Source organism: Pelophylax lessonae (assembly GCF_965119305.1).
Source record: "Pelophylax lessonae genome assembly, chromosome: 1".
NCBI lineage: Eukaryota > Metazoa > Chordata > Amphibia > Anura > Ranidae > Pelophylax > Pelophylax lessonae.
Window position 1 is genome coordinate 416193901 of NC_138768.1, and position 25780 is coordinate 416219680.

Genomic DNA, 25780 nt, shown 5'->3' on the forward strand with positions numbered 1-25780 from the left:
TGATACCTTCACAGAGATCCTATCCGAGTATAAGGACCTACTGGTGTTGAACTCTAACTAGTTTGGTGTATGGACTTTCTTTGAGTCCTTAAGAACTTTATATGTTTTTTGTGTTGCCATAAAACTGTTTGCAATATTGTTTTTTTGGAAGGTTTTAAACTGTTCAATTTGTTCATTCAATCTGGTATCTATTATATAATAATTGGATAAACCCACGCCCAGAATTACCAGTTTCCCTAGGGAAAATTTCTAATGCAGAGAGGAGCTTTCTGACAGCGCAGACAATGGTAAGTACCCACTCTCATATTTTGCAAGTACACCTGTTTAGGAAACTTTTCATTTCTCTTTTATTCATTGACGGACACACTCCTGATCTTCTTAACCATTGGGTTATACTGCCCCCTACAGGAGTAGGACACTAGGCAGAAAAAGTCTGGCTACGCCTATTGGCAGTCCTAGGGGGTATACCCCCTATCTCTGCTGTAGGTACTCAGTTTTTTCCTGAGTTGGTCCTGGCAACTTTTCTTTTTAGATAGATTTTTTTTCTCCTGTTTTTTTTTCTGTGAGATTCGCAATCAACTGCCAGACTGGGCGATGGGCTGGATAATCTAGAACAAGTGGTCACCACAGTCTGGCCAGCGAGCGCGCGCAGACCTCAGTTCCTTGCTAGGTCGGCCCCCGACTTAGCCCCACTGGACACCTCGCGGGTCTCGGCCCGAGTTGCAGCGTTCCTTATTTCGATGGCAGGGGGTTCTGTCTGCATTTTGCGGTGGTTTGCCATTGAAAATAGCGGCGTCCATGACTGGAGCCCTCTGGGATGCAATTTCGGCGGTGGGAGCCCTCCTCATCCCCTGCTGCTGACTCCTGGATCCTTTAATTTCCTGATTGCCGCTCGTGCAGTGCAGATTCTCCTGGTGGCTGCGGTGCCTGGTTTCTGCAGGGTGGTGAGTCTGGTTAGATCCTCTCCCTCTCTGCTGAGGATCGATTGGTGCTCTGTGACTTTCAAACTGGTGGTGCTGCCAGAGCAGTGGGGGTTGTCACTTAGCAGTGTTTTACACTTTGTGGGGTCCCCCTGGTGACTCATGGAGTCTTTGGTGCACATCTCCCCACCTGATCCCCTCTCTGGGGCTGCCAGGCCCTCCGGGTCCCATCCATCAATGCACTGATGGCGGTCCTGGAGTCCCTTGTGTCCCGGGTGGAGGTGGCCTTTGGGCGACACGCTGGCATAAAGCGCCCCCCGCCTTCCCCTGCCTCATCTGTCTCCTCAGATCCTGAATCTGATTCGGCCGCTGCAGACGTGGTTCACCCTGCTAGGTCTGCGAGGATCATTTCTCCCCCACTGCAACCATGCACAAAAAGGCACTGGTGGACGCACTGATTTTATCTGAGCTTGAGATTTAAAGTTGGAGGGCGGAGGCGCTGGTTCCCTTTGGCACTCACAAGCCATCCAGAGCGGCAAAAGTGTTCCATTTCCTCTCCTATTTTGACAGAATTGTCACTAAAGATTGGGGACGACCAAAGCATCCCCTTGGGGTCCCTAAGCGAGTTGCTAGGTGATACGCCTATGAGGAGTTCCTTCTTAAGAAGTGGACTGTTCCACCAGTGGCGGACCGTCCGGCTTCCAGCTTAAACAGCTTAAACAAGGCAACCATGATTCCGGTTGAAGAGTCCCCAGCCTTTAAGAACCCATCTGACAGGAAGGCAGAAGCTGTGGCCCGCAATTTGTAAACCCTGGCTGGTTCGGCACTGAGGCCGATATTCACCATTGCCTTGGTGTCGCAGACTCTGACCAAATGGGCTAAGCTTTTGCACCATGACCTGAAACGAGAGTAGCTCCCCCCTGCTTTTGCTAAGCTGGCGGGCCAGCTGGTCCAAGGGCTGCTGTTTATCTGTGATGCCTCTTTGGATGCGGATCCCCTAGTGGCTCGGCTCTGTTTCATCGGTGGTCCTTCGGCGTGTCTTTTGGCTCAAATGCTGGTCTGCGGATCAGAAAAGGTCTGACTGATCTTCCCTTTCAAGGAGATTGCCTGTTGGTGCTACCCTGGATGACATCATTAAAGGTCTCACAGGGGGGGGAAGAGTACCTTTCTTCCGCAGGCTACTAAGGGCAAGGACCCTCATTGTAAACGTGGGCCCTCTTTCTCAGCTCAGAAGTTTTTTCATCCCTCAGGGTTCGACTGACAAGGGATCGAAGCCCTTCGGGTCTCCTTTGGAGGATCCAAGCGAACTTGGTCTGGCAAGTCAAGAGCGGACTTCTCCAGATCCGTGGACAAAGCCCCTTCAGCCAGAAGGTGCGCCCTCACACCTATCTGGGGTGGGGGGGGGCATCTTAGCTGGTTCCGGGACCTGTGGACTTCCCTGGTACAAGATAAGTGGGTCCACGAGGTAACTCGGTCTGGCTACAAGATCGAGTTTCATTCTTGCACTCTGGTAAGGTTCTTCCATCCAACTTGCGATTGTCCCGGTCCGCTACAGGCTCTTTTTTGGGCCATGCAAGACCTTTTACTTCAATGGGTCATTGACGTATGAACGTTTTTCAGGTTTTTTTTTTTTTTACTCAAACCTGTTTAGTCTCCAGGAAGGAAGGCAAGGTGCGTCCAATTCTGGACCTACGCCGCTTAACTGCTTTGTGCGGGTGCAGAAGTTCAGAAGGGAGTCCATTCGCACGGTGGTGGCTTCCCTGCATCCTCGCTTCCATCGACATCAAGGATACTTACCTTCACATTCCAATATGTGTCGGTTACCAGCGCTTCCTCTGCTTTGCCGTGGGAGAGGTGCATTATCAGTTTGTGACTTTACCCTTTGGTCTCGCCTCCGCTCCTCGGGTCATCACAAAAGTGTTTGCCCCGGTGCTAGCATTGTTACGTCAGTGGGGGATCGTGGTATTGAGCTACTTAGCTGACCTCTTTCTGCAAGCGGAGTCTCCTACTGCTGGTGGAAAGCTTGGAAATCACCATACGAACTTTGAGGACGTTTGGCTGGATTCTGAATGTTCAGACTATGTGGGTCTGACTTTGGACTCGGCCTTAGCCAGAGTGCTCCTTCCTCTGAACAAACTCCAGAAACTGCAGGCTGCAATTCATCTCCTGCTGTCCAGCAGATGGTCATTCCCCCGGACTTGCATGCAGATGCTGGGCCTGCTGGTGTCTACTTTCGAGGCGTTTCCGTTTGCACCGTTCCGTACGAGGTCCCTGCAGGGAGATTCTGGCCAAACAGGACAAGAATCTGCAGTCTCTGGACAATCGCATCTGGCTGAGCCAGGAAACAAAAGGGTCTCAGGGCAAATCCTTTCTCCCCTTATATTGGACAGTGGTCACCACGGATACCAGCCTGGCTGGCTGGGGAGGCGCCCTTGGCAAAGAGTCTGCTCAGGGGATCTGGACACTGGAAGAGTCCAGACTACCGATCAATGTCTTGGAACACCGAGCGATCAGACTGTGCCTGGAACATTGAACGGATCGTCTTCACGGATGCCCTGTGCGCATCCAATCGGACAATGCCACAACCGTGGCTTATGGCAATCACCAGGGGGGGGGGGCACAAGAAGTGCCCTGGCAGCTCTGGAGGTAGCCAGCAGTTTGTTCCAGCCCTCTCAGTCGTACACATTCCAGGGGTGGAAAACTGGCAGGCGGATTACCCCAGTCGGCAGGCGTTGGACCAAGGGGAGTTGTCCCTTCATCCAGAGGTGTTTCATCAGTTGTGTCTCCAGTGGGGCATCCCCGAGGGGGATCTGTTGGTGTCTCGACTCAGCAAAAAGATGCAGAGGTTTGTGGCTCGGTCACAGGATCCTCTGGCAGACGCCACAGATGCACTAGTGGCCCCATGATGTCAGTATTTATGCCATCCCTCCTCTCAAGCTTCTGCCAAGACTATGCAGGATCGAGGCAGAAGGGATTCCGGTCATCTTGGTGGCCCCGGACTGGCCTTGCAAGGCTTGGTATGCCAATCTGGTGCGGCTGGTTGCTGACATTCCTTGAAAGCTTCCTCTCAGGGAAAATCTCCTGTCCCCAAGGGCCAATCTTCCATCCCGCTTTACAGTCGTTGGCTTTGATTGCTTGACTGTTGAATGTCAGGTGCTGATGGATAGAGGTTTTATCTGAGTCAGTGATTCCAACACTGTTAAAAGCTAGGAAATCTACTTCTAGGAAGATCTACCATCGTACCTGGAAGACGTACTTTGCAGGTTGTGAGACGAGTCTCTTGAGGTTCATCCTCGCTCTTTTTCGGTGGCTCGGATCTTGACCTTCCTTCAACGAGGGGTTGAGAAGAAACTGGCATTGAGTACTATCAAGGGTCAGGTATTGGCCTTAGTGGTCTTCTTTCAATGGCCCTTGGCTACGTACTCCCTGGCACTTACTTTTCTTCAGGGAGTTAGGCAATTGACCCCTCCAGTGCGGTCTCTGTTGCTTCCTTGGGACCTCACTTTGGTGTTCTCAGTCTTCCATAAGCCTCCTTTTGAGAATCTTCGGGAGATTCCTCTAGTTACGCTATCCTAGAAGGTGCCCTTTTTGGTGGCTATCACCTCTGCGCGCAGGGTGTCGAAATTGGCAGCATTCTTCTGTCGTTCACCTTATTTGGTGGTTCACAGAGATTAGGTGGTTTTTCGCCTCTGTCCATCGTTCCTTCCTCAGGTTGTCTCTGACTTTCATTTAAATGAAGATATTGTGTGGCTTTCCCTGTGTCCCAGGTCAAAACATCCGAAGGAAATTGCTTTGCATGCCTTGGATGTGGTACGGGCAATTAGGGTGTACCTGGCAGCTATGGAGCCATTTAGGAAATCAGACTCACTATTTGTGCTTACGAATGGGCCTCAGAAAGGGTTGTCCACTTCCTCTGCGCCCATTTCCAGATCAGACAGACGGTGGTTCAGGTCTATTCCATCAAGGGTCAGGTTCCTCCTTTCCCTGTCAAGGCGCAGTCTACTCGGGCGCTCAGTGCCTCCTGTTTCTTCCATCATCAGGCGCCAGTGATGCAGGTTTGCAAGGCGTCCCCCTTGGTCGTCGGTGCACACGTTCACAAAGTTCTATATAGTGGATGTGTTGGCATCTGCAGATGCTTTCTTTGGCCGCAAGTTTTTTGCACGCTGCAGTTTAGAGGACCTGGTCCTCTTTGAGGGTGTATTGTTGTTTTTAGGTGAGCTCCAGTTGTTTTGGTTGAGCTCCTGTTTACTTGGTTGGCTATAGTTAGCCTTGGGAGTTTATTTTTCACTGTTCCCACCCCTCATATTTAACACTGCTTTGGGATGGCTCAATGGTTAAGAAGATCAGGAGCTGTGTCCGTCAATGAACGAAAGAGAAAATGGGATTTTGACTGACCCTAAAAGCCATTTCTCTGATGTTCATTGACGGACACAGCACCCACCCCTCTGTGGAATTGTAATTCTTCTGACACTGCTTGTAACCAAAGAGTACCTATAGCAGAGAGAGGGAGTATACCCCCTGGGACTACCCATACCTGTCGCCATACTCTTTTTCTGCCTAGTGTCCTACTCCTGTAGCGGGCAATATAACCCAGTGGTTAAGAAGATCAGGAGCTGTGTCTGCCAATGAAAAATTACAGAAATGAATTTTACAGTAAGTAAAAAATCCAATTTTTATGATGAGGCCTCTTTAAGTATAATAAATCTGAGTCTTATTTCCTAAAAAGTTTGGAATAACATATCACCGTATTATTGTAACCTGTCGTCCTCTTTCCAGTTTAACCCCAAGAGAATTCAATTCCTATGGGTCACGTAGAGGGAATGATGCGATCATGGCTAGAGGCACGTTTGCCAACATCCGATTGTTTAACAAGTTCATCAACAAGCAGTCTCCTTTAACTATACATTTTCCTTCTAATGAAACAGTAAGTACTTCCCAAATCAGACTGTGGACAAATCATATTTTTGCATTTCTTCCATGGATTTTGTTGTTTGCTTGCAGTTGGGCTTTAAAAAATCTCCAATAAAGTGAACATTTTAATCCACATCTCTTGTACATTGTTAATACACCTGTGTACTTGACTAAAACCCACAAATGAGTGACAGAGAATATGCTGATGGCATAAGATCTTCTTCAAAAAATGTTATCACAAAGTCACTATCTTAAAGTGAATTCCTTCTATGTAAGCTTATATTCAACAAGCCTAGACTAAAATGAGAAATTCACTCTCTTTTTGCCCAGGTAGTGAGTGGGGTTGATGTGATATTAGTGACCCAAGTGTTTAATTTAACAGACTCACCACCTACATAATGCACTTTAGGCTCCCTCTATTTATATTTCTCAGAGAAGTCTATGAAACTTATACCACAGACACTATTGAGGGAGACTGAAAATGCACTTTTAGATGGGTGGGAGGGATATGTTGAAGATAAGTGATTTTTTGGTATCGGGTGTGCCTAGTTAACTCAAACCGGTTGATGGAACTTCCTTGTTAATTTGAACAGTTTATATGCCATTTTATCTTATTTTTCAAACCCTTATATTGATATGAAATGGCTTGGCTTGATGGACTGTGTATGTTATCAACCTGACTGTGCATTTTTATAATAATTAGATTTATTTTTTTAGCTTGATATTTTTGATGCAGCTGAGAGATATCAGCAGGCTGGCCATAATTTAATCCTCTTAACTGGCAAGGAATATGGATCTGGGAGCTCCAGAGACTGGGCAGCCAAAGGACCTTTCTTACAGGTAAACGCATTTGGTATGACCTGTAATAGAGCATGACCTCACTAAAAGTAAAGATTTGAACTTAAGATACATGAAAATGTTGCAAATTAGTAATCTTTCTTCTTTTGGGTGAAAATAACCCAAATCAGTATAGAATATTTAGTCTGTAGGAAAGTTATAAGAGTCCACAAACTATAGTATACAGTATATCTGAAAATCGATCACCCCTATTGTACTGATGGCCTATCTAATTTCTTGAGGCCTGAAAATGCCAGAACAGTACAAATATGATGACCCCTTTTTGGAAAGTAGACAGTCCAAGGTATTTAGTAAGAGGCATGGCGAGTTTTTTTTTTTGAAGTTGTAATTTTTGTCACAATGTTTTGGAAAATTATGAAATTAAAAAGGTTTTTTTTTTTTGCATTTATTTACATATTGTCACCAGTTCAGTACAGCGCCATCATACGACTGGTGTAGGTGGTGATCAGGGACAGTGACTGGGGACAGTATGTAAAAAAAAAAAAAAAAAATAGTAATTCTCTTTTTTTTTTTTTCCAATTCATTTTTTAATTAAAATTTTTCTTCTTTACATACAGTGACCAGAGCATTATAGTGTTACCACAGTAACCTTGTGCTACTCTGGGGAGGTGATTAGGATTATTTATTTTTTTTTTTTTTAACACACTATTATTGCTTATAACTGTAGTTTACTGTAGTTTACAGTTTTAAGCAACCATGTTTTAGTAAATGAAAACTACTCATTCAGTGTTTACTATTGTGAAGAACTGTGATTGGCCACAGCAAATCACATAGTACAGATGGGCTGTGATGGGCCCTGTCTGTATCATGTGATGACTGTGACCAATCACAGAGCTCATCACAATAGTACACAATGAAATGCATGTAACAAAGCCTTTCATTGTATACAACTGTCAGTTGATCTGCAGTGGTTGGCCACAGCGATCACATGGTACTGGCAGCAGGCCGGTGCAGTGAACTGCCATTGGTCGTCTCTGATGGAAACGGTACGTGAGAGATCGTGCCGGAGCTCGGCCCGTGGCACGATTCTGGGAGGACGTCATATGACATCCTCTTAGAACAACAGTGCTCCCGCCGAGATGTCATTTTTCAGTAGGCTGGGCGGGAAGGGGGTTTTATAGAGGATCTTCGTTTCCCTAATTCCCTCCCGTATTGTGATGTACAGTATCTCACAAAAGTGAGTACACCCCTCACATTTTTGTAAATATTTTATTATATCTTTTCTTGTGAACAAACTGAAGAAATTACACTTTGCTACAATGTAAAGTAGTAAGTGTACAGCTTGTATAACAGTGTACATTTGCTGTCCCCTCAAAATAACTAAACACACAGCCATTATTGTCTAAACCGCTGGCAACAAAAGTGAGTACACCCCTGAGTCAAAATTTCCAAATTGGGCCCAAAGTGTCAATATTTTGTGTAGCCACCATTATTTTCCAGCACTGCCTTAACCCTCTTGGGCATGGAGTTCACCAGAGCTTCACAGGTTGCCACTGGAGTCCTCTTCCTCCATGACGACATCACAGAGCTGGTGGATGCTTTACCCTCAGCTTCTTTAGCAAGGCAGTGGTCATCTTGGAGGTGTGTTTTGGGTTGTTATGTTGGAATACTGCCCTGCAGCCCAGTCCTTGAAGGAAGAGGATCATGCTCTGCTTCGGTATGTCACAGTACATGGTGGCATTCATGGTTCCCTCAATGAACTGTAGCTCCCCAGTTTTGGCAGCACTCATGCAGCCCCAGACCATGGCCACTCCCACCACCATACTTGACTAAGCAAAACACACTTGTCTTTGTACTCCTCACCTGGTTGCCGCCACACACGCTTGACACCATCTGAACCAAATAAGTTTATCTTGGTCTCATCGGACCACAGGACATGGTTCCTGTAATCCATGTCCTTAGTCTGCTTGTCTTCAGCCAACTGTTTGCGGGCTTTCTTCTGCATCATCTTTAGAAGAGGCTTCCTTCTGGGACAACAGCCATGCAGACCGATTTGATGCAGTGTGCGCCGTATGGCCTGAGCACTGACAGGGTGACCCCCCCACCCCTTCAACCTCTTCAGCAATGCTGGCAGCACTCATACATCTATTTCCCAAAGGCAGCCTCTGGATTTGATGCTAAGCACGTGCACTCCATTGTTTCGGGCGACCATTGCGAGGCCTGTTCTAAGTGGAACCTGTCCTGTTAAACCGCTGTATGGTCTTGGCCACCGTGCTGCACCTAAGTTTCAGAGTCTTGGCAATCTTCTTATAGCCTAGGCCATCTTTATGTAGAGCAACAATTCTTTTTTACAGATTCTCAGAGAGTTCTTTGCCATGAGGTGCCATGTTACATTTCCAGTGACCAGTATGAGAGCGTGAGAGCGATAACCCCAAATTTAACACACCTGCTCCCCATTCACACCTGAGACCTTGTAACACTAACGAGTCACATGACACCGGGGTTGGAAAATGGCTAATTTGGCTCATTTTAGACATTTTCACTTAGGGGTGTACTCACTTTTGTTGCCAGCGGTTTAGACATTAATGGCTGTGTGTTGAGTTATTTTGATGGGAGAGCAAATTTACACTGTTATACAAGCTGTACACTCACTACTTTACATTGTAGCAAAGTGTAATTTCTTCAGTGTTGTCACATGAAAAGATATAACAAAATATTTACAAAAATGTGAGGGGTATACTCACTTTTTTGAGATACTGTGTATATCCCAGGGGGCTTCACAGTGTTGAAGACGTCATTCTCCCCTAAGCAAGAATGGCAGCAGGGGGGTGGACAAAAAACTGTAAAAAGTCAACACAGAAATAAAATTATAGATTTTTGTTTGCAGGGGGTGAGAGGAACGCAGGGAAGCTCTGTGCATCCAGGTGGTGAAATCCTAAATTAAAATACCAATATGAGGCTTAAAACTCTGCAATACATAGAAAACCAGCACTGTTTTTAGCGTAAGTGTCACTCTTGCGCACTCTAATATGTGTATGTTTTACAGGGTATTAAAGCTGTCCTTGCTGAGAGCTATGAGCGCATTCACCGCAGTAACCTAGTTGGAATGGGCATAATCCCTCTACAGTATTTGCCAGGAGAAAATGCAGAGGCACTAGGACTCACTGGTAAAGAGCGTTACACCATTCTTATTCCTGAAGACAAAGATCTCCGGCCTGGCATGAATGTTGAGATAAAGGTATGTTCTTTTGAAAATGTACATCGGTTCCTCTCATCCCCCTGCCTTTTCCCACACGATACGGTAGACTTGGGTACTGTTCCCTTTTAGTTTAACAATTGGTTGGTTTTGCCTCCCCACCTAGGCACAGTGTGATCCCTATATGGGGTGCCGGTGGGTTGGTAATGCCAATCACTACTCTCTCGTGACAACCCATTTACCACCCCTTGTCTACTAACCCTCACGATTTGCTGTAGTTACGGTTATTGGTCATGCTCTGTTACCGAGCTTTGATTACATTACCTTGCATTATTCTGTATGTCAAACGTTGTTACTCACTTGCATTATTTAATAAAATACTTGAAACAGAAAATGTACATCGGTGCAGGTACTTTTTCTTTGTAAATGGCCAGGTTCCCCCTATGTGTGGTAACAAGCCCTCTCCCTTATATGTTCCTCTATAACCCTTTTCGTCCTACCAGAAACTTATACTTGCCTTTTTTCCACTCCCCCACCAATCTACTTAGAAAATGATACTGAAGAAAACTACCATTTATTTCCTGTATGGGAAGCATGTGACACCCATCCCTTTCTCCCACATGACAGCACTGGTGTTGGGTGTTTGGCTGCTCAGTCCCTTAGTGCTGTTAAATAGAGGCAGAAATTTAGTCCCACTATGTGTAAGCTTCAGCTGCTAACTCCCTGTTTTAGATTCTGATTTGCAGTAAATCAGAACTTTAGATATGTACAGTCATTCTGGGTCAGTGACTTTAAAAAACATTGTAGTCAGAGTCCGACAACTATTTGTAGAAATAACATTTAGCAATAGCAGCCAACCCTGTTCTTAGTACAGATATCTGTGTATATGGATGACCTTGGCCTTAGCATTACACAAATGGAGAAAAAAAACTAAAACATTTTGGCTTCAATATAGACAGTAGACCATAACCTGTTTCCAGGATAAATCACAAATGATGTTCATTTTCTTTCCCTACAGCTTGATTCAGGCAAGACATTTGATGCCCTAATGAGATTTGACACCGATGTGGAGCTCACTTATTACCGCAATGGAGGCATCTTGAATTACATGATCCGTAAAATGGCTAACTCTGTTTAATATAAAAGTCTAGATGACCTGTGATGATACCCATATAAATTAGATAATGGTCATCAGATACCTAAGGCTTCTGCAGACTCAAATGACAGTATACTGAGTATGAACTCATCACTTAGTTGTAAAAGGTAACCTCCCTTGCACCCCTATTGGAAAGTAAAGTTTATTTGGCCCCGTTTCTCATGGCTGTCCAGAAGTACTAATAAGCCTGACCGAAGGATTCACTTTGAGCGTTTAGATTACTTTTTCATGAATGACTTCCATCCATTGTCTATGGGTACTGTTTTGAAGTGTGGAGATAATAAATAAGACTTATTGCATCTTATCCAACGTACCATGTATACCATACCTTATTGAATGTCAATTTTGGCCTAAGACGGTAGAGTGTTGTTCTAGGAGGAGGCCTTAAAGACAAGTTTCCCAGTTATAATTCGGTATTAAACATAGAAGACATAATGATAAGGTTTATTTAAGAAACATGGAAACCTACTGCCTTTGCCCCTATTCTACCTGCAAAAAATTGTGCAAGTTAACTAGTCTTTCAGTTTTCATATCCAGCTTTTTTTTCAATCAGTAACTGGACTGTAATAAAGTCTCAGGGTTATCATATTCCCTTCTGCTATGCCCAAAGGCCATGCCATTTTGAAAGGACAAAACTTTTGGTATTTTCTGAATTTGAGCTTGCCCATCCCCTTCTGCCTCTACCTGTTTCTACTGGCCACTGAGGCAGCTCTTTGTATTGATGGGCCAATAAGAGGGGTTGTCAGCTGAAAGCTCCAACACTTTCCCAAGGAGTCAAAGATATACATGTTCTGAACAGCCAGGGATTTGGGCATAGCAGGGCAATGAGGGCTTATATGTGTGGTCTACCAGCCACAGTTGAATTGGACTTGGACTGATTCCAGTTTGCATCTATGGTGTGACTATTGGGAGAAAACATCAACGTTTTTCCTGATTTACAGAATTGAATTGTATTGAAGATCCCAAAGTAGGCATGCCCTCAATGGCAAAGAGGAAGTGGTAATATGATGTTGCACAGCAAGGACCTGCATTGGGTGTTGGACACAACCCTGCCATCCTGAAAAACTGCTCAGGTATACCTGAATTATTACAGGTATATGGTTATCTCTATAGGGCTAGAAAACTGTTCCAAGTTTAGGGCTTTGCAGGGCAACATGATTCAAACATTGCACTTTCAGTGTGGAAAAAAAAAAAAGCTTTCCCATATAGACATTATGTTTAATGGGAATTTTTAAAGTGCTGTGACTGTGTAAAGATGGTAACCCATAGCAAATGCTCATATTTCAGTGTACTCTGGTCACTAGAGATTTGTTTTGCTATAGGTTAGTTTAGTTTGCTCCAAAATAGTTCTGAAGTTCCCAGTTGTTCTTAGCAGGAAATAATTGATGTATTGATTGTGTGTCTGGATTACATCCCCTGTTCCACACTTATGCAGTGTTTTTTTTTCTTCCTCAAATCTTGGGTATGTGTCTGTTAAAGGTCTTTTTCTTTACAAAATTAATTTGTAAAAAAAAAAAAACAGTCAAAATAAATCTATTTTCAGGAGATGTGTTTTGCCTGATTTTATTATTTGTCATATCATTTATTTCAGAATTTGTGTTAATTTCTAATAAAAGCTTTAGAGAATGTTTGTTTTAATATTTGTAAGTTAAATGGTCAGCCTATCCCATACGGATTTGGTTTGATCATGGTTGAATCAGCTACTAGCTACTCTTGCCTTTTGAAGTCTCCAGTGGGACAGTAATGAGTTCTGTGTACCCCGAAAACGAGTTGTACCCCTATTCTATTTAAATTTGCCAGTCTGTGACTCACGTTAGTTTTAAGTATGCAGAAGTCAGTATTTCATATACAACTCACATCATGAATTAGAGATCATACAATCTGCAGGATCATAAATCCAATTGAGACAGGGAGGCAGGGCCTTAAAATACTAAACACACACTGTTTTTTATTTACATTTTTCCGTTCTATTACTGTATATGGATGATGGCACTGTAATTATTTTAATAAAAACATGTGTATATGTGTGTGTGTATGTATATATGTATGTATATATATATATATATATATATGTGTGTACCTTTTTCCTAATAGATATACAGCTGTCACATGACCCATATCTTTCCCAGGCTGTCTGCAGGGAAACAAAAGCAGAAGGAGCTTGTAGTCCTCTGCTGCTGGTCACATGTTCAAGATAAAAACAGCCTTTGGAATACAGAGTAAAAATATCAATAAACTGTTTAAAATTGGCATACAAATCTACATTTGAATCAAATATTTATTGTTTTGTGGAAATAACATGGTGTGGGTGGATTTGTGCCAGTCACAGCCTGTCCTAGGATAAGAGGGAGGTGAAGCCTCTATCAATCTATATGTAATAACCCGCTCACGTTGTTTACTGGTTGTTAGGGAGGAGATGGCCGCCTGCTCCTTAACGTCATGGTATTTAGAAATGGTAATAATTGTGCCGGCTACCACCAGGCGTTGAATTACCGCATGTTTTCACTACTAAAATACTGCGTGACTTCATAAAATAACTCATGCAGTATTTTAGTGTGTTCTTTTTTTTTTAGTGAATGCAAAAAAAAAAGTTTTAAAAAACATTGAGCGGCATCTTACCACATACTCAGATGCGGTAAGATACTGCTTTGTGAAAGGAGCCCAATGTCATAATAGATTGGAAAGTGTACTGAAATATAGTACCTGCTTTATGGGATACAGTGATTTGACATTTGCAAGCTCTTTTGCAGGTGTCAACATCTTCACCTGGTCTTTTTCTGGGTTCGGTATCTTTGGACATCTTAATTGGGTGCCCCAGGCAATGTAACTCCTGTGCATGCACACAGGAGTTCGTTGGTTAAAGCATCCAGTAGATGCTGAAATTTCACACTCATCTGCCCAAGCACCAACGTTTCAGCACATTACTACTATTAGTTTTGTGTTGCTTGTGGTTTCCAGTAGATCAGACATGCAATGATCTATCGGCCCATAGGCAAATAGGGCAGAGTTTGATCAGCTCTGCCCTGCTACAGGATGGCTAGTGGCACGCACAGAAAACATTTGACATCAGGGGTGCTCTTTAGAGTTCTCTGTCATAGGATCCCCAGCCCAGAATCGTATTATTTAATTTCCTGTAGCTGAGCCTGGACTGCTGAAACTGGGCACAGTTTAACTTCAAAATGGCGCATTGCTATTTTATACCTTAAAGTGGTATTAAGCCCAAAACCAAAATTGTATTATATTGTAGCTTACCAATTCTTAGATGTGGTGGCTGCTTTAGGTTTGTTTTTTTTCTTTCCATCTTTCACCTGGTGAGCTGGCCAGTAACGCACCTCCTGTATTAGAGTGCCCCACTCTGGATGAAGGAGAACAAGGGGGCACCTTTTGGACAGCAGCATTGTTACCTTGGGGGGGGGGGTTGTTGGATGTACTAGCAGATTTAAATATACTAACAATTTGAAGCCAAATTACATTAGAAAATCAGTTACAGCAAACCGTGTTGTTCGTTTTGGGATAAAGGTTTTACATAAATAAAAGTTGGTCATTGTAAGCACCCTTGTCAGTAGTAAATGGTTTGTCCCAACTCCCTAACTGCTACATTTGCAGCAAAGCTTGTTCTGTTTAAAAACAACATTTTGACAGGATTACCAGGTGAAAATAAAAGGCCTAAAAAAGGCTAATGCAGCCATCACATCCAAGGACTGGTAAGCTGCAATATAATAAATGTTTGCTTTTGGGTTTAAAACTGCTCTAAAGCATATCTATACTCTTGATTGGATGGAATAGGGAAAGGTTAAAACCGGCCAGGTTTTATTGCTATTTGGGGATCTGTTCGGAACATTTCCCCTCAATTCCTGTTTGAATAAGGGGGAATTGTTACCACATTACCTGGACATAAAGCCCGCATCCCGACTGTATACAAATAACAGAGAAAACCCCCTAAGAGGTGGGACTTTGAAGGGCAACAATGGAAGATGTATATAAAAATAGAAAGTTTATTGACATATCAGAAATAACGAAATAAAATTAATGCGGAAAGTGTAACAATAAAGTGGTTGACCATAATTAACCCAATTCTCTTCATTGTTATGCACAGGAATTGGGTGAATTGTGCTCAACCGCTGTATTTTTCCACTTTCTGCATGAATTTTATTTTGTTATTTCTGATATATATATAAAAATTTAAAGTTTTTATTGACATATCCACCATTGTTGCCCTTCAAAGCACCACCTCTTAGGGGGTTTTCTCTGTTGTTATCAATTCCTGTTTGGGACAACCTTTCTACCAGACCAGATGTGATGAAAAGTCTTAAAAAGTGAAGCGGACAACTAAAGAAGTGTCAGAGGCTGAAGCCTTATTCCCCTAATTAACTTGGGTCAACCCTAAGACAGGAAGTGACAGGGAAATTTCTCTAAGACAGGAAGTGAAGGAATCTCTCCACTGGAGCCTCAGATTGCAGTAAAACCTTAGAGTAGTTCTAGTCCTCCCTCGCTTTATCTTTGGCTAAAGATACACTCTCCCAGAAGTTGGTTCCAGAAGATTAGTGACATGCGATTGCCATCATCCCAAACAGTCAATACATAAAATTAACACTGAAAAGTGTTAATCTCCTCTAGAAGAAAAGGGGGGGATTTTTAAGGCAATAATAGATGAAAAAACAATAAATAAAATGTAAGTAATTTATTATTGTAATAAAAAATGACACACCATGTCATTGATTAACAGATAAAGAGGTTCCATGACCGAGCGTGGAAAGCCACAACAGGTCATGGATCACAAAAGTCACCAAGGTAGTTTGTATGCTTTGTGAGTGCCGCAGTAAATGTACGGTGGGCGGGGCTGAAGCGGTTAAAGATGTTCTTATCCCCCTGAGAAAGATTTGGACTATTGTGGTCCAAACGCGTTGGAGTCCCTTCTTGGCAGTAATATAAGTTGGAATATCTCTATGTATATTTGTTTTCTGCCAGTAGAACAGGGACATCTTTTGTTGTTGAGGTTATGCATACCAGAGCTCGTGCTTTTACTCAGTCATGCTGAAATTTTAATAAATACTTTTTGTATCAATAAAAACCTTTTTTCTATAGTTATTTTTGTATTAGTTTGACCTTTTTTTTTTTTTTTTTTTTTTTTTTTTTTTTTTTTGCTGCCTTAAAGCCCTTGGGAGAACCTTTTTGTTTTGCTTTTATACAATTATTTACCACAGTTATTTATATGCTAGCTCTGTCATGGCTTAGAAGGCTTTACACCATCTATGTACACTGGGGGAGATTTACTAAAACTGAGGCACACATAATCTGGTGCAACCTATGCATAGTAACCAATGAGCTTCTAGGTTTTAGCCCTCGTTTACACTAAACACAGATTTGAAATTGTGCGATTTAAAACCTGCGACTTGAAAGACATCTGTGCTGCTTTGTGCACAGATGTCTAATAAAGTCGCATCTGAAATCGTCAAAAGTAGTGTAATAACGACTTTTGAAAATCGGTGCAGCGCCACAAAGTCGGTGTCGCACCGATTAGAACGTGCCATTGCCAGCAATAGGCTGCCACTTGTAATGCAATTTGACCTGTCAAATCGCTTGACAAATTGCTTCAGTGTGAATGAGAGCTTATTGTCAAAGCTTAATTGAACAAGTTGTATAGTTTTCAACTGCTTTTTCCCTAAGCTTAACTGGTTCCCGCCCTCAGTATAGTCAAAAGACGGCCTGGCAGTACCACTCTAGTTCTGGGAGAACGTCATAGGATGTCCTCCCATTCTTGGCATTCGGCGATTGGTAGTGAACTGTGTCCCAAGGACACAGCACATCACTGAACAGGGTAAAGAGCCAATGACAGCGGCTCTTTATCACTGTGTCCAATCACAGCTGATCACAAACTAAACACACTTGCCGGTTATCGGCATTGCTTTCCTCGCGCTGTGAGGGGAGAGCCGGTTACCGGCTAGTGTAAAAGGGGACATTTGTGGGATCTAGCCTTGAAACTCCTACACAGGAGCTACTTAACGCCGACAAGACTAGCGCTTGTTTTTAAAGATTCTTCCAATCTCTGTTGGAGAGATTGTGGCTTTCAGGAATGCAAATGTCTGAGGAGTTTTTGGAAATCGGTGTTCTCCCTAATAGCATCAGTTACAGGAATTATTACTTCCCCTGAACCTTCACTAGCCCTGCTGAATCTAAACATTGATCGCATGCCTTCACAATATAGGTGTATAGTTACTCATATACTAAAAGCAGCATGCCTAACTATAACCTCAAATTGGAGGACTTCTTATGCACCTAACGTTTCAGATGTCATCACCAGAGCCCAATAATACCTTTACGAAAACATTTTTGCACACTCCAATTCAATCTCCAAATTTTCAGAGCAGTGGCAACTATGGGTGGCAAAATTTTCAGAAGCTTCTCTATGAAATACTGATCCTTAATTCAGTATACTATGTAATGGTAGCTTATGGTTAATAGAGGTGGTATTGTTTAATTCTTGTCTTTTTATTTTTTATGCTGTTTATGACTGCAGTTTTCCGTTTACATATGTACCAACTTCACTATGATCCTAATTAAAAGATTGGCACTACTGTTCTCCTGACAAGTACTGTATAAACAAGCTTTACCTTTCAGCTCTTAAATAACTATTAATATACCTCTAAAATAAGTCCAAATACTTTTCTGCTGTTATTGTCATCTTGATACTGTTTAAACTTTTGTGTACTTTATACCTTGTCAATTGTTAAACTTTAATAAAAAACAATCTACGTTGTTACGCTCAGACCACATAGGCAAGACGGCTCATAAGGATAATGCAAGGAACGCTCATAGCACTCAGGGCTGAAGCTCAAGAAAATGATGAAATGCACATTCTCCCAGGACCCGGGTACCTAGGAGATTAACCTCCTACCAGAGTATATAGGAATGAAACCACTATTATACTTGCATTTAAATATAGTACAGTGTACTGGTTATTCATCTATAGCATCTGCATTTGTAGAAGAGGCTTCCACCCATATGTCCCACACTTTATGGAATTTTTTGGCACAGCCACGAGATAGATAAGTAGCCTTATACAGTGGCAGAGCCAAATTGACTAAATTCTTCCAAAAATTAATTGATGGTGCCGTGAGGGATTTCCACCGGAGAACAACGGCCTTGCGTGCATAGTAAAGTAGCAACCTCATGAGGGTTCTGACTGCTCGGCCAAGGGGTCAACAAGTCCTAACAGACATAACTCCCCTGTTAGTGGTATTTGGACGGTAGTAACAGACAGTATGCATGCGCTAAACCTCAGACCAGAATTTTTTAATCTGAGGACAGGATCAGAACGTATGAGTAAAGTCTGCTGATGGGGAAGCACACCTCCAACAGGAATCTGGTATGGAAGAGTATATTTTATGTAGACCCATGGGTGTGAAATAGACCCTATGCAAGATTTTAAATTGAATAATCTGTCCCTAGAGGAGACCAGGTAAGAGAAGGAGCACCCCCACATATCCTCCCAATCTTCTGCCTCTAATGAAGGAAAGTCTCCCACCCACTTGGCCTTGAGAGACTCCATCCCCAAATGTAAGTTGGGCAATTCATTTTTATATGTTTTAAGGGGGGATGGGTGCGCTGATAGTGTGTTGAAGCTGCTCCCGGTATTCAGTGCTTGGTGAATATATAAAATAAATGTGGTGTGCTGGGGTGTGCTAAACAACAATAGATATATGAATAAAAATTATAACATATAACCAAACTTAAATATACAAAGATATTCGTGAATAATCAGTATGTGCAAAAACACAAAAGTTCATAAGTGTCCATAAATGGGTGATAACAAGTAGGTGAAAAACTTAAATCGATTCCACATCCAAAGTGTATCCACCACCAAGTGAAATTCCTCCTTACCGAACGGAAAAAGGGTAAGGTGCAAATATTAAACTCATATGCTGAACAAAATCCGATCTCCTTAGTGAACAAGCAATCACCTCGTGCAAAACACCTGGGTTAGCCTCTTACCAGATAGCAATCAGTATGCGCTTGTATCTGCAAAGACACTGCCTCCCCTTCTCTTTAAAATCCACAAAGTTTGTCACAGCAACCACTCTGATGATTCCAGCTCCACCATATAACAAAGGGAACAGAGGACTAATAGTGTATTACCCATGAGATTTTATTATACAAGCGGTATTGCACTTACAGTTAAGATGTCTTGAAATCAGCATAAAAAATATTGACGTTAGAATTCCTGACGAGGCTTGCGTCCGGCTGCAGCACGGTCCGCAAGTGCTATGTGACGTGTGCGCCTCCTAATCTGACCGGTTTCTTCCGATTGGACTTCGACTGAGACAGGAGTACCTGCGCACCGTCACTTCCGTTCTATTTATACAAGTTGAAGCAGACTGCCATACGTCCGGTGTCTGCAAGGCAGGTCTATGTAAATGTTTGGCTGATATCAATGCAGATAAAAATGTAAAAATATATATAAAAAAACAATCCATATATTAAAAAAGGTATATAAAAACACTTTATTCTGTTTAAAAACAACCAAAATTTATGCTTAATGGGTCGTTTATATATCAATCCTAGTGACACCGGAAGTAGACACTTTCCTTCCTGTCCTACATAAACACATTAAGGAGCGTAGTTGGAAAGGGTGACACCTACATAGGAAATACATCTTGCTTAAATTGGTATATAAACTACATCATATAGTTAAACCAATATTGTAATCTTTATGATAACATTTAAAACCTGCCAAATTATAAAGGGGATCAACAATTGTTTATGTGTGCATTTATGTCTCACTCTATGTTGAGTCCCCGGGGTCTGGAGCATCTGAGCTCATATATCCAGAAGGTTTCCCTCCTGGATATAGACCTCCTCAGATTGCTCCCCCTCCAGTGCGGTGTATATTTTTCAATCACAATGATTTTTAATTTTTTGGGGTTCTTCTTGTCGCATTGGGCAAAATGTTGGGATACACTATGCCCGGGAAAGGCTTTATATATGTTGGCCAGATGTTCTCCAATACGTATGGAGGCCGTGCGTATGGTCCTTCCAACGTATTGAAAATTGCACTCACACTGTAAAAGGTATACAACCCCCTTGGTATGGCAGGAAATAAAGTCCCTGATGGGATATTCTTTACCGATCACAGTTGTGCGAAATTTGTTGGTCCTGATAGTCTGGGCCTCCTTACACACCTTACAGTTTCTGCAGGGAAAGAAGCCCTTCATGTCAGGGAAGAATTTTGGGATAATGGGTGGATCAATGGGATTGGGAGCTATCAGATCCTTTAAATTCTGTGCCTTTCTGTAGATAATTGGCGGAATTTCTGGTAGCATGGGTCCTAAAACTTTGTCTCTCTGTAAGACTCCCCAGTGCTTCCGGAATACATGGTTTGGCCACTTATAAATTTGTGAAAATTTAGTGACAAAGGCAAATTCAAACTTGGAACAATTTTTCCCTGGATTAGAAACATCTTTGGGTCGTGTCAATATTTCTTGTTCTATCGACTGGAGAGTCTGAATTTCTTTCTCTAGTTCTTCTGGTTTGTAGCCTTTCTCCAAAAACTTTTCTTTCAGAACCAATGCTTGTCTTTGGAATACTTGGCTATCAGTACAATTTCTTCTGACTCGTCTGAACTGTCCCTTTGGTACAGCTCTGAGCCAAGTTGGATGATGACAGCTGTCCAGGGATATAAAGCCATTCCTATCTGTGGGCTTATAATAGGTATGGGTGGAAAAGCTGGAACCTTTCCTGGAGATGACTAGATCCAAAAAATTCACTGAGACGTTACTATATTCATACGTAAATCTGATCCCCCAGTTGTTACAATTCAGATTTTCCATAAACTTTCTCAGTGAATCTTCATCCCCTTGCCACATCAACAGCGTGTCATCTATGTACCTCCTCCACATAACTAGTTGCCTAGGTCTGTTGGAGTAAATATTTCTATCTTCCCACAGTGCCATAAATAAATTGGCTAGGCTGGGGGCAAACTTGGCCCCCATAGCCACGCCCATTTTCTGTAGGTAAAACTTTTCACCATAATAGAAATAATTGTGTTCCATGCCAAAAACAAACAGGTCCAGGATGAACCTCTTCTGGTCCATAGGTATTTCGTAATTGGTGTCCAGGAAAGTACATACCGTTTCATATCCTATTTGGTGGGGTATCACTGTGTATAAAGAGGTCACGTCCGCCGTGACCAATAGTACATCACCCTCCACCTCTAATTGTGTCACTTCTCGGATACATTGATTCGTATCTTTAAGGTATGAAGGGGTTTCTTGGACCAAGGGCTGCAGAAAGAAATCCACATATCTTCCGATTCTGGAGGTGACGCAATCTATCCCACTAACTATGGGCCTCTAGTCAGGGGCGTAACTAGAACTTTCAGGGCCCAGGTGCAAGAAATCATGAAGGGCCCCCCCCCCCCCCCCCAACACTGCCCTAAAACTCCTTCAAGACCCTCAACCTCTCACAGGCTTGTAAGGCCCCCTGGACACCGATGGGGTACATACAAAAAAAAAAACGACTGTATATACTTTATATATAATATTCTTTCATTAAAGGGAATGTGAACCTCTACAATAAATTTATTTGATTTGCCTCCTTAGGATCGGTAAAATCAGACCTGGGGAATGAGACCAGTAATAGTGCTGGTGGGGTAAGGGGGGGGGGGTATGGGATCAGTGGCAGGACTGGCGGTGAGGGGGGAATGGGACCAGTAATAGTGCTGGTGGGGTAAGGGGGGGGGGGGGTATGGGATCAGTGGCAGGACTGGTGGGGAGGGGGGAATGGGACCAGTAATAGTGCTGGTGGGGAAAGGGGGGGTATGGGATCAGTGGCAGGACTGGTAGGGAGGGGGGAATGGGACCAGTAATAGTGCTGGTGGGGAAAGGGGGGTATGGGATCAGTGGCGGCGGTGGTGGGGAGGGGGGAATGGGAACAGTAATAGTGCTGGTGGACTTAAGAAACACCTCCAAATTCACCCATAAAAGGCAAACAATTGCGCTCAGGAGTATAGGACAATGTTGCTACTTATATAGAAGTAATTATAGGTAATGAAATCATGTATAAATGTTGTAATATGAATTAGATCACACAATACAAAATAGAAAAATTATAGTATCGCAGGAATGGTGGTACCTCCTAGCCACCTTTAAGGCTCTTTCACACGGGTGTTCCGATCAGATCGGCCTGTCATTGTTTTAGGCGGATCTGATTGGATGCCCCATTCAGCCCTATGGAGCAGCGGATGTCAGCGGTGACATGTCCGCTGACACCCGCTGCCATCCGCATCCGATCCTGTCCGTGAAATCCGGACGGATGGAAACCCTACTTTCCATCCGTCCTGGGGATCGGATCGGATGGGATCGGATGAGAAAGGACAGGCGATCCGCTCTCATCTGATTCCCCATAGAGAGCAGCTGGGCTCTGACACCTCCCTCTCCGCACACAGAGTGGAGACGGAGCTGTCATCCGCCGGCTCAGCGGGGATCGGCGGATCGATCCCTGCTGAGCAGTGCATGGTCCGCAACGGAATGCGGACCGTGTGAAAGGGGCCTTACGTGTTTAAAGTAAATTGGGAAAACCGACTATAATATAATAACAGAATTACTGCGCACTTCAGCTTAAAATCATTTAAAAGTCCTTAAAAGTCCATAAACTCAAATGGTCAATAACTTGAAGCATACACACGTACATATATCTACACACATATAAACACACACACACACATACATAAACACACACATACATATATAGATGCACATATGCACACACATACAGTACACACAAATACATACACACATACATACACACACATACATATACACACATACATACACACACATACATATACACACATACATACACACACATACATACACACACATACATATACACACATACATACACACACATACATATATAGATGCACATATGCACACACATACAGTACACACAAATACATACACACATACATACACACACATACATATACACACATACATACACACATACATACACACACATACATATACACACATACATACACACATACATACACACACATACATATACACACACACATACATACACACACATACATATACACACATACAGTACACACACATACAGTACACACACAGTACACACACATACATACACACAAATACATACATACACACACATACATATATAGATGCACATATGCACACACATACATACATACATACATACATACATACATAAATGCACATACAGAAAGCCTTTTTAAAAAACGAGAGAGGACTGTACCTTCCTGCCGGGTATTGCACTGTAGGGGGAGGCAGAGAGCACAGCACACACTCTGGTTTCACTTTACATTGCTTCCAATGTTATGTGAGATCAGCTCCGTCGGGAAGATCGGGGAGCTCTCGGTCTCAGCTTCGCTTGCCGCTCCTCCTCTCAATACATACAGGGGGCCCTCTAAGGCCCCCTGTAGCATGGGGCCCGGTCGCCATGGCGACCCCTGCGACCCCTGTACGTCCGCCCCTGCCTCTAGTAAGGCTCTTATGTACTTTGGGAAGATAATATATGGTGGGAATTCTGGGTGCTAAAGGCACCAAGAATTCCCTCTCCTTTTTGTTAATAATACCTTCCTCGTAACCTTTTACGACAATTTTTTCCAGTTGTTTCTTATATTTAAGGGTGGGGTCTTTTTTCAGAACTTCATAGGTGTTACTGTCAGATAATAATCTTTCCATTTCTTCTGTGTATTGCTCCTTGTTAAGTAGAACAATACCCCCACCCTTATCAGCAGGTCTTATTATAAGATTCTTATTCTCACAAAGTGATTTCACTCCCTTCCTCAGATCTCTCTGAGGTTGTGATCTGAATTCCTTATCTTCCAATTCCTTTAAAATCAGGTCTTTAAAGATAGTCACATGATGACTTTGTACTCCTTGGGGGTTAAATAAGGAGGCATTCCTAAGACCTGTCGGAATTGAAGTGGTAGATGTATAAGAAACATGATTTCTTTCATTAGCTTTGGACAAAAAGTGTCGCTTGACATTAAGCTTTCTCATGTATTTATGGATGTCGATAAAGGTTTCGAACTTATTCAGTTGCTTTTTTGGAGCGTATTCGAGCCCTTTATTGAGGGTATGTTTTTCGGAATTGATCAATGTGATCCCACTGAGATTAAAAATTCCATTGGTTTCTACATTGGATTTTCGATTCGATCCCCCTCTACAGCCTCTTTTCATTTTTTTCTGTTCCCTTTTTTGGGGCCCTGGCCTAAAAAATTCTTCTTTTTGGAACTGATGGGTGTCTTCTGTGGGGGTATTTCTCTCCAATCATCTCTCTCTTCATATCTCTCATGTCTAAGAGGTTCATACCTGTTATAAGAGCTTGTGGGATATGGTCTAGGAGTATGTGGTGTATCTGAGTAGTTTTCCATGTAATCTAATTGTACTCTTCTTGGGGATCTTGATCTGGAACGTCTCCATGTCCTTTCAAATGAAGGATGGCGATATCCTTGTTCTCTTGATCTTGAACGTCTCCGCGTCCTATCAGATGAAGGGTGACGGTATTCCTGTTCCCTCCTATAATAATCCTGAGCTTTAGGATGCGCTTTTTCATTATCACCTTTATTTTTTTTCTGGTGATTGGATACGTTCTCTCTCAAAGTTTTGGGTTTCAGATTCTCTTTTGATTTTTCTTGGGAAGTCCCACTTCCTTTAGGTAACTCAATAGGTTCCCTAGAAGCGGAAGCTCCAACTCCAACTTCGGAGACTCCCTCCTCCATAGGTGCTTGTTCCAGGCTAGGGACTTCTCTTTCCCCCAGAGCATTTTGCCACTTAAATACTCTGGAGGTTTTATAATCCTCAAGATCTCTGAAAAACTTTTTCCTCTTTTTGATCTTTTGTTCTTCCTCCATCGCCATAATTTCTCTGAGCTCATGGTTATAAATTTTATAAGCCTCCTCCTGCATGGAGGGGGATAACTTCTCTTTTATTTCCAAGATCTCTTTGTTTAATTTAAGGACCTTTTTCCTCTTTTTATCTATCAAGAAATTGAGGAGGCTGATACCAGCCCCATTGAAAAATTGTGACCATTCCAATAGGTCCGGGTCTCCTTGGTCTGGATAGACATTCCATCTCAGACTCCTTGGGACCATCTTTTCTTGCACGTATTTGCAGGAATCACTTAATTTAAAATTTACGGGTTATAAGAACATTGACAGTATAGAATTTTTGGATGTTACACTGGGTCATTCCGGCCACAGGGTCACATCCAATCTATACAGGAAACCCCTATCGGGAAATAGTCTTTTACATGCAAAGTCTTGCCACCCTTTACATACTATTAAAGGCATACCCGTGGGTCAATTTTTATGGTTACGCAGAATTTGCAGCAATTTCTCTGACTTCAATATACAGGCATCTGCACTCTTTTCCCGGTTCCTCGAAAGAGGTTACCCACGCTGGATGCTTGACAGAGCATACCGTATAGCTGTGGAAAAGAATCGCAATGACCTTCTTCATTCAGGACAATCGGAACAGCCGCCCATGGCTGATAATGACACGGCTGCCGATGTGACATCATACACTGACGACCGTGTCCCAGCCATGGACACATGTGGACATACAGACAGTTTTATTCATAGACAGAAAGATAAAAACAAAAATAAGAATAGGAATCAGTATAAGAACAGAAATAATAATACGGATAATGTCAAAACCTTTCCATCGGTAACTTTATCCCTGCCCTACAGTCTTGAGTTTAATGAGATCAAAAAGATTATCCACAGTCACCTTCCAATTTTAAAAA

At 42.8% G+C, this 25780-nt stretch overlaps 1 protein-coding gene across 3 annotated transcripts in view; it reads left to right on the forward strand.

Annotated features, from left to right (window-relative positions):
• Positions 1 to 11411, forward strand: part of ACO1 (aconitase 1) — a 105398-nt gene extending 93987 nt beyond the window's left edge. For all 3 annotated transcript variants that reach the window (XM_082244148.1, XM_082244150.1, XM_082244149.1), the window contains exons 18-21: positions 5697 to 5844; positions 6549 to 6671; positions 9676 to 9867; positions 10844 to 11411. In XM_082244148.1, the coding sequence (XP_082100274.1) occupies positions 5697 to 5844; positions 6549 to 6671; positions 9676 to 9867; positions 10844 to 10963 (583 nt within the window). In that variant the 3' untranslated portion in view covers positions 10964 to 11411. The remainder of the gene's footprint in view (positions 1 to 5696; positions 5845 to 6548; positions 6672 to 9675; positions 9868 to 10843) is intronic.
• The last annotated feature ends 14369 nt before the right edge of the window (positions 11412 to 25780 follow it).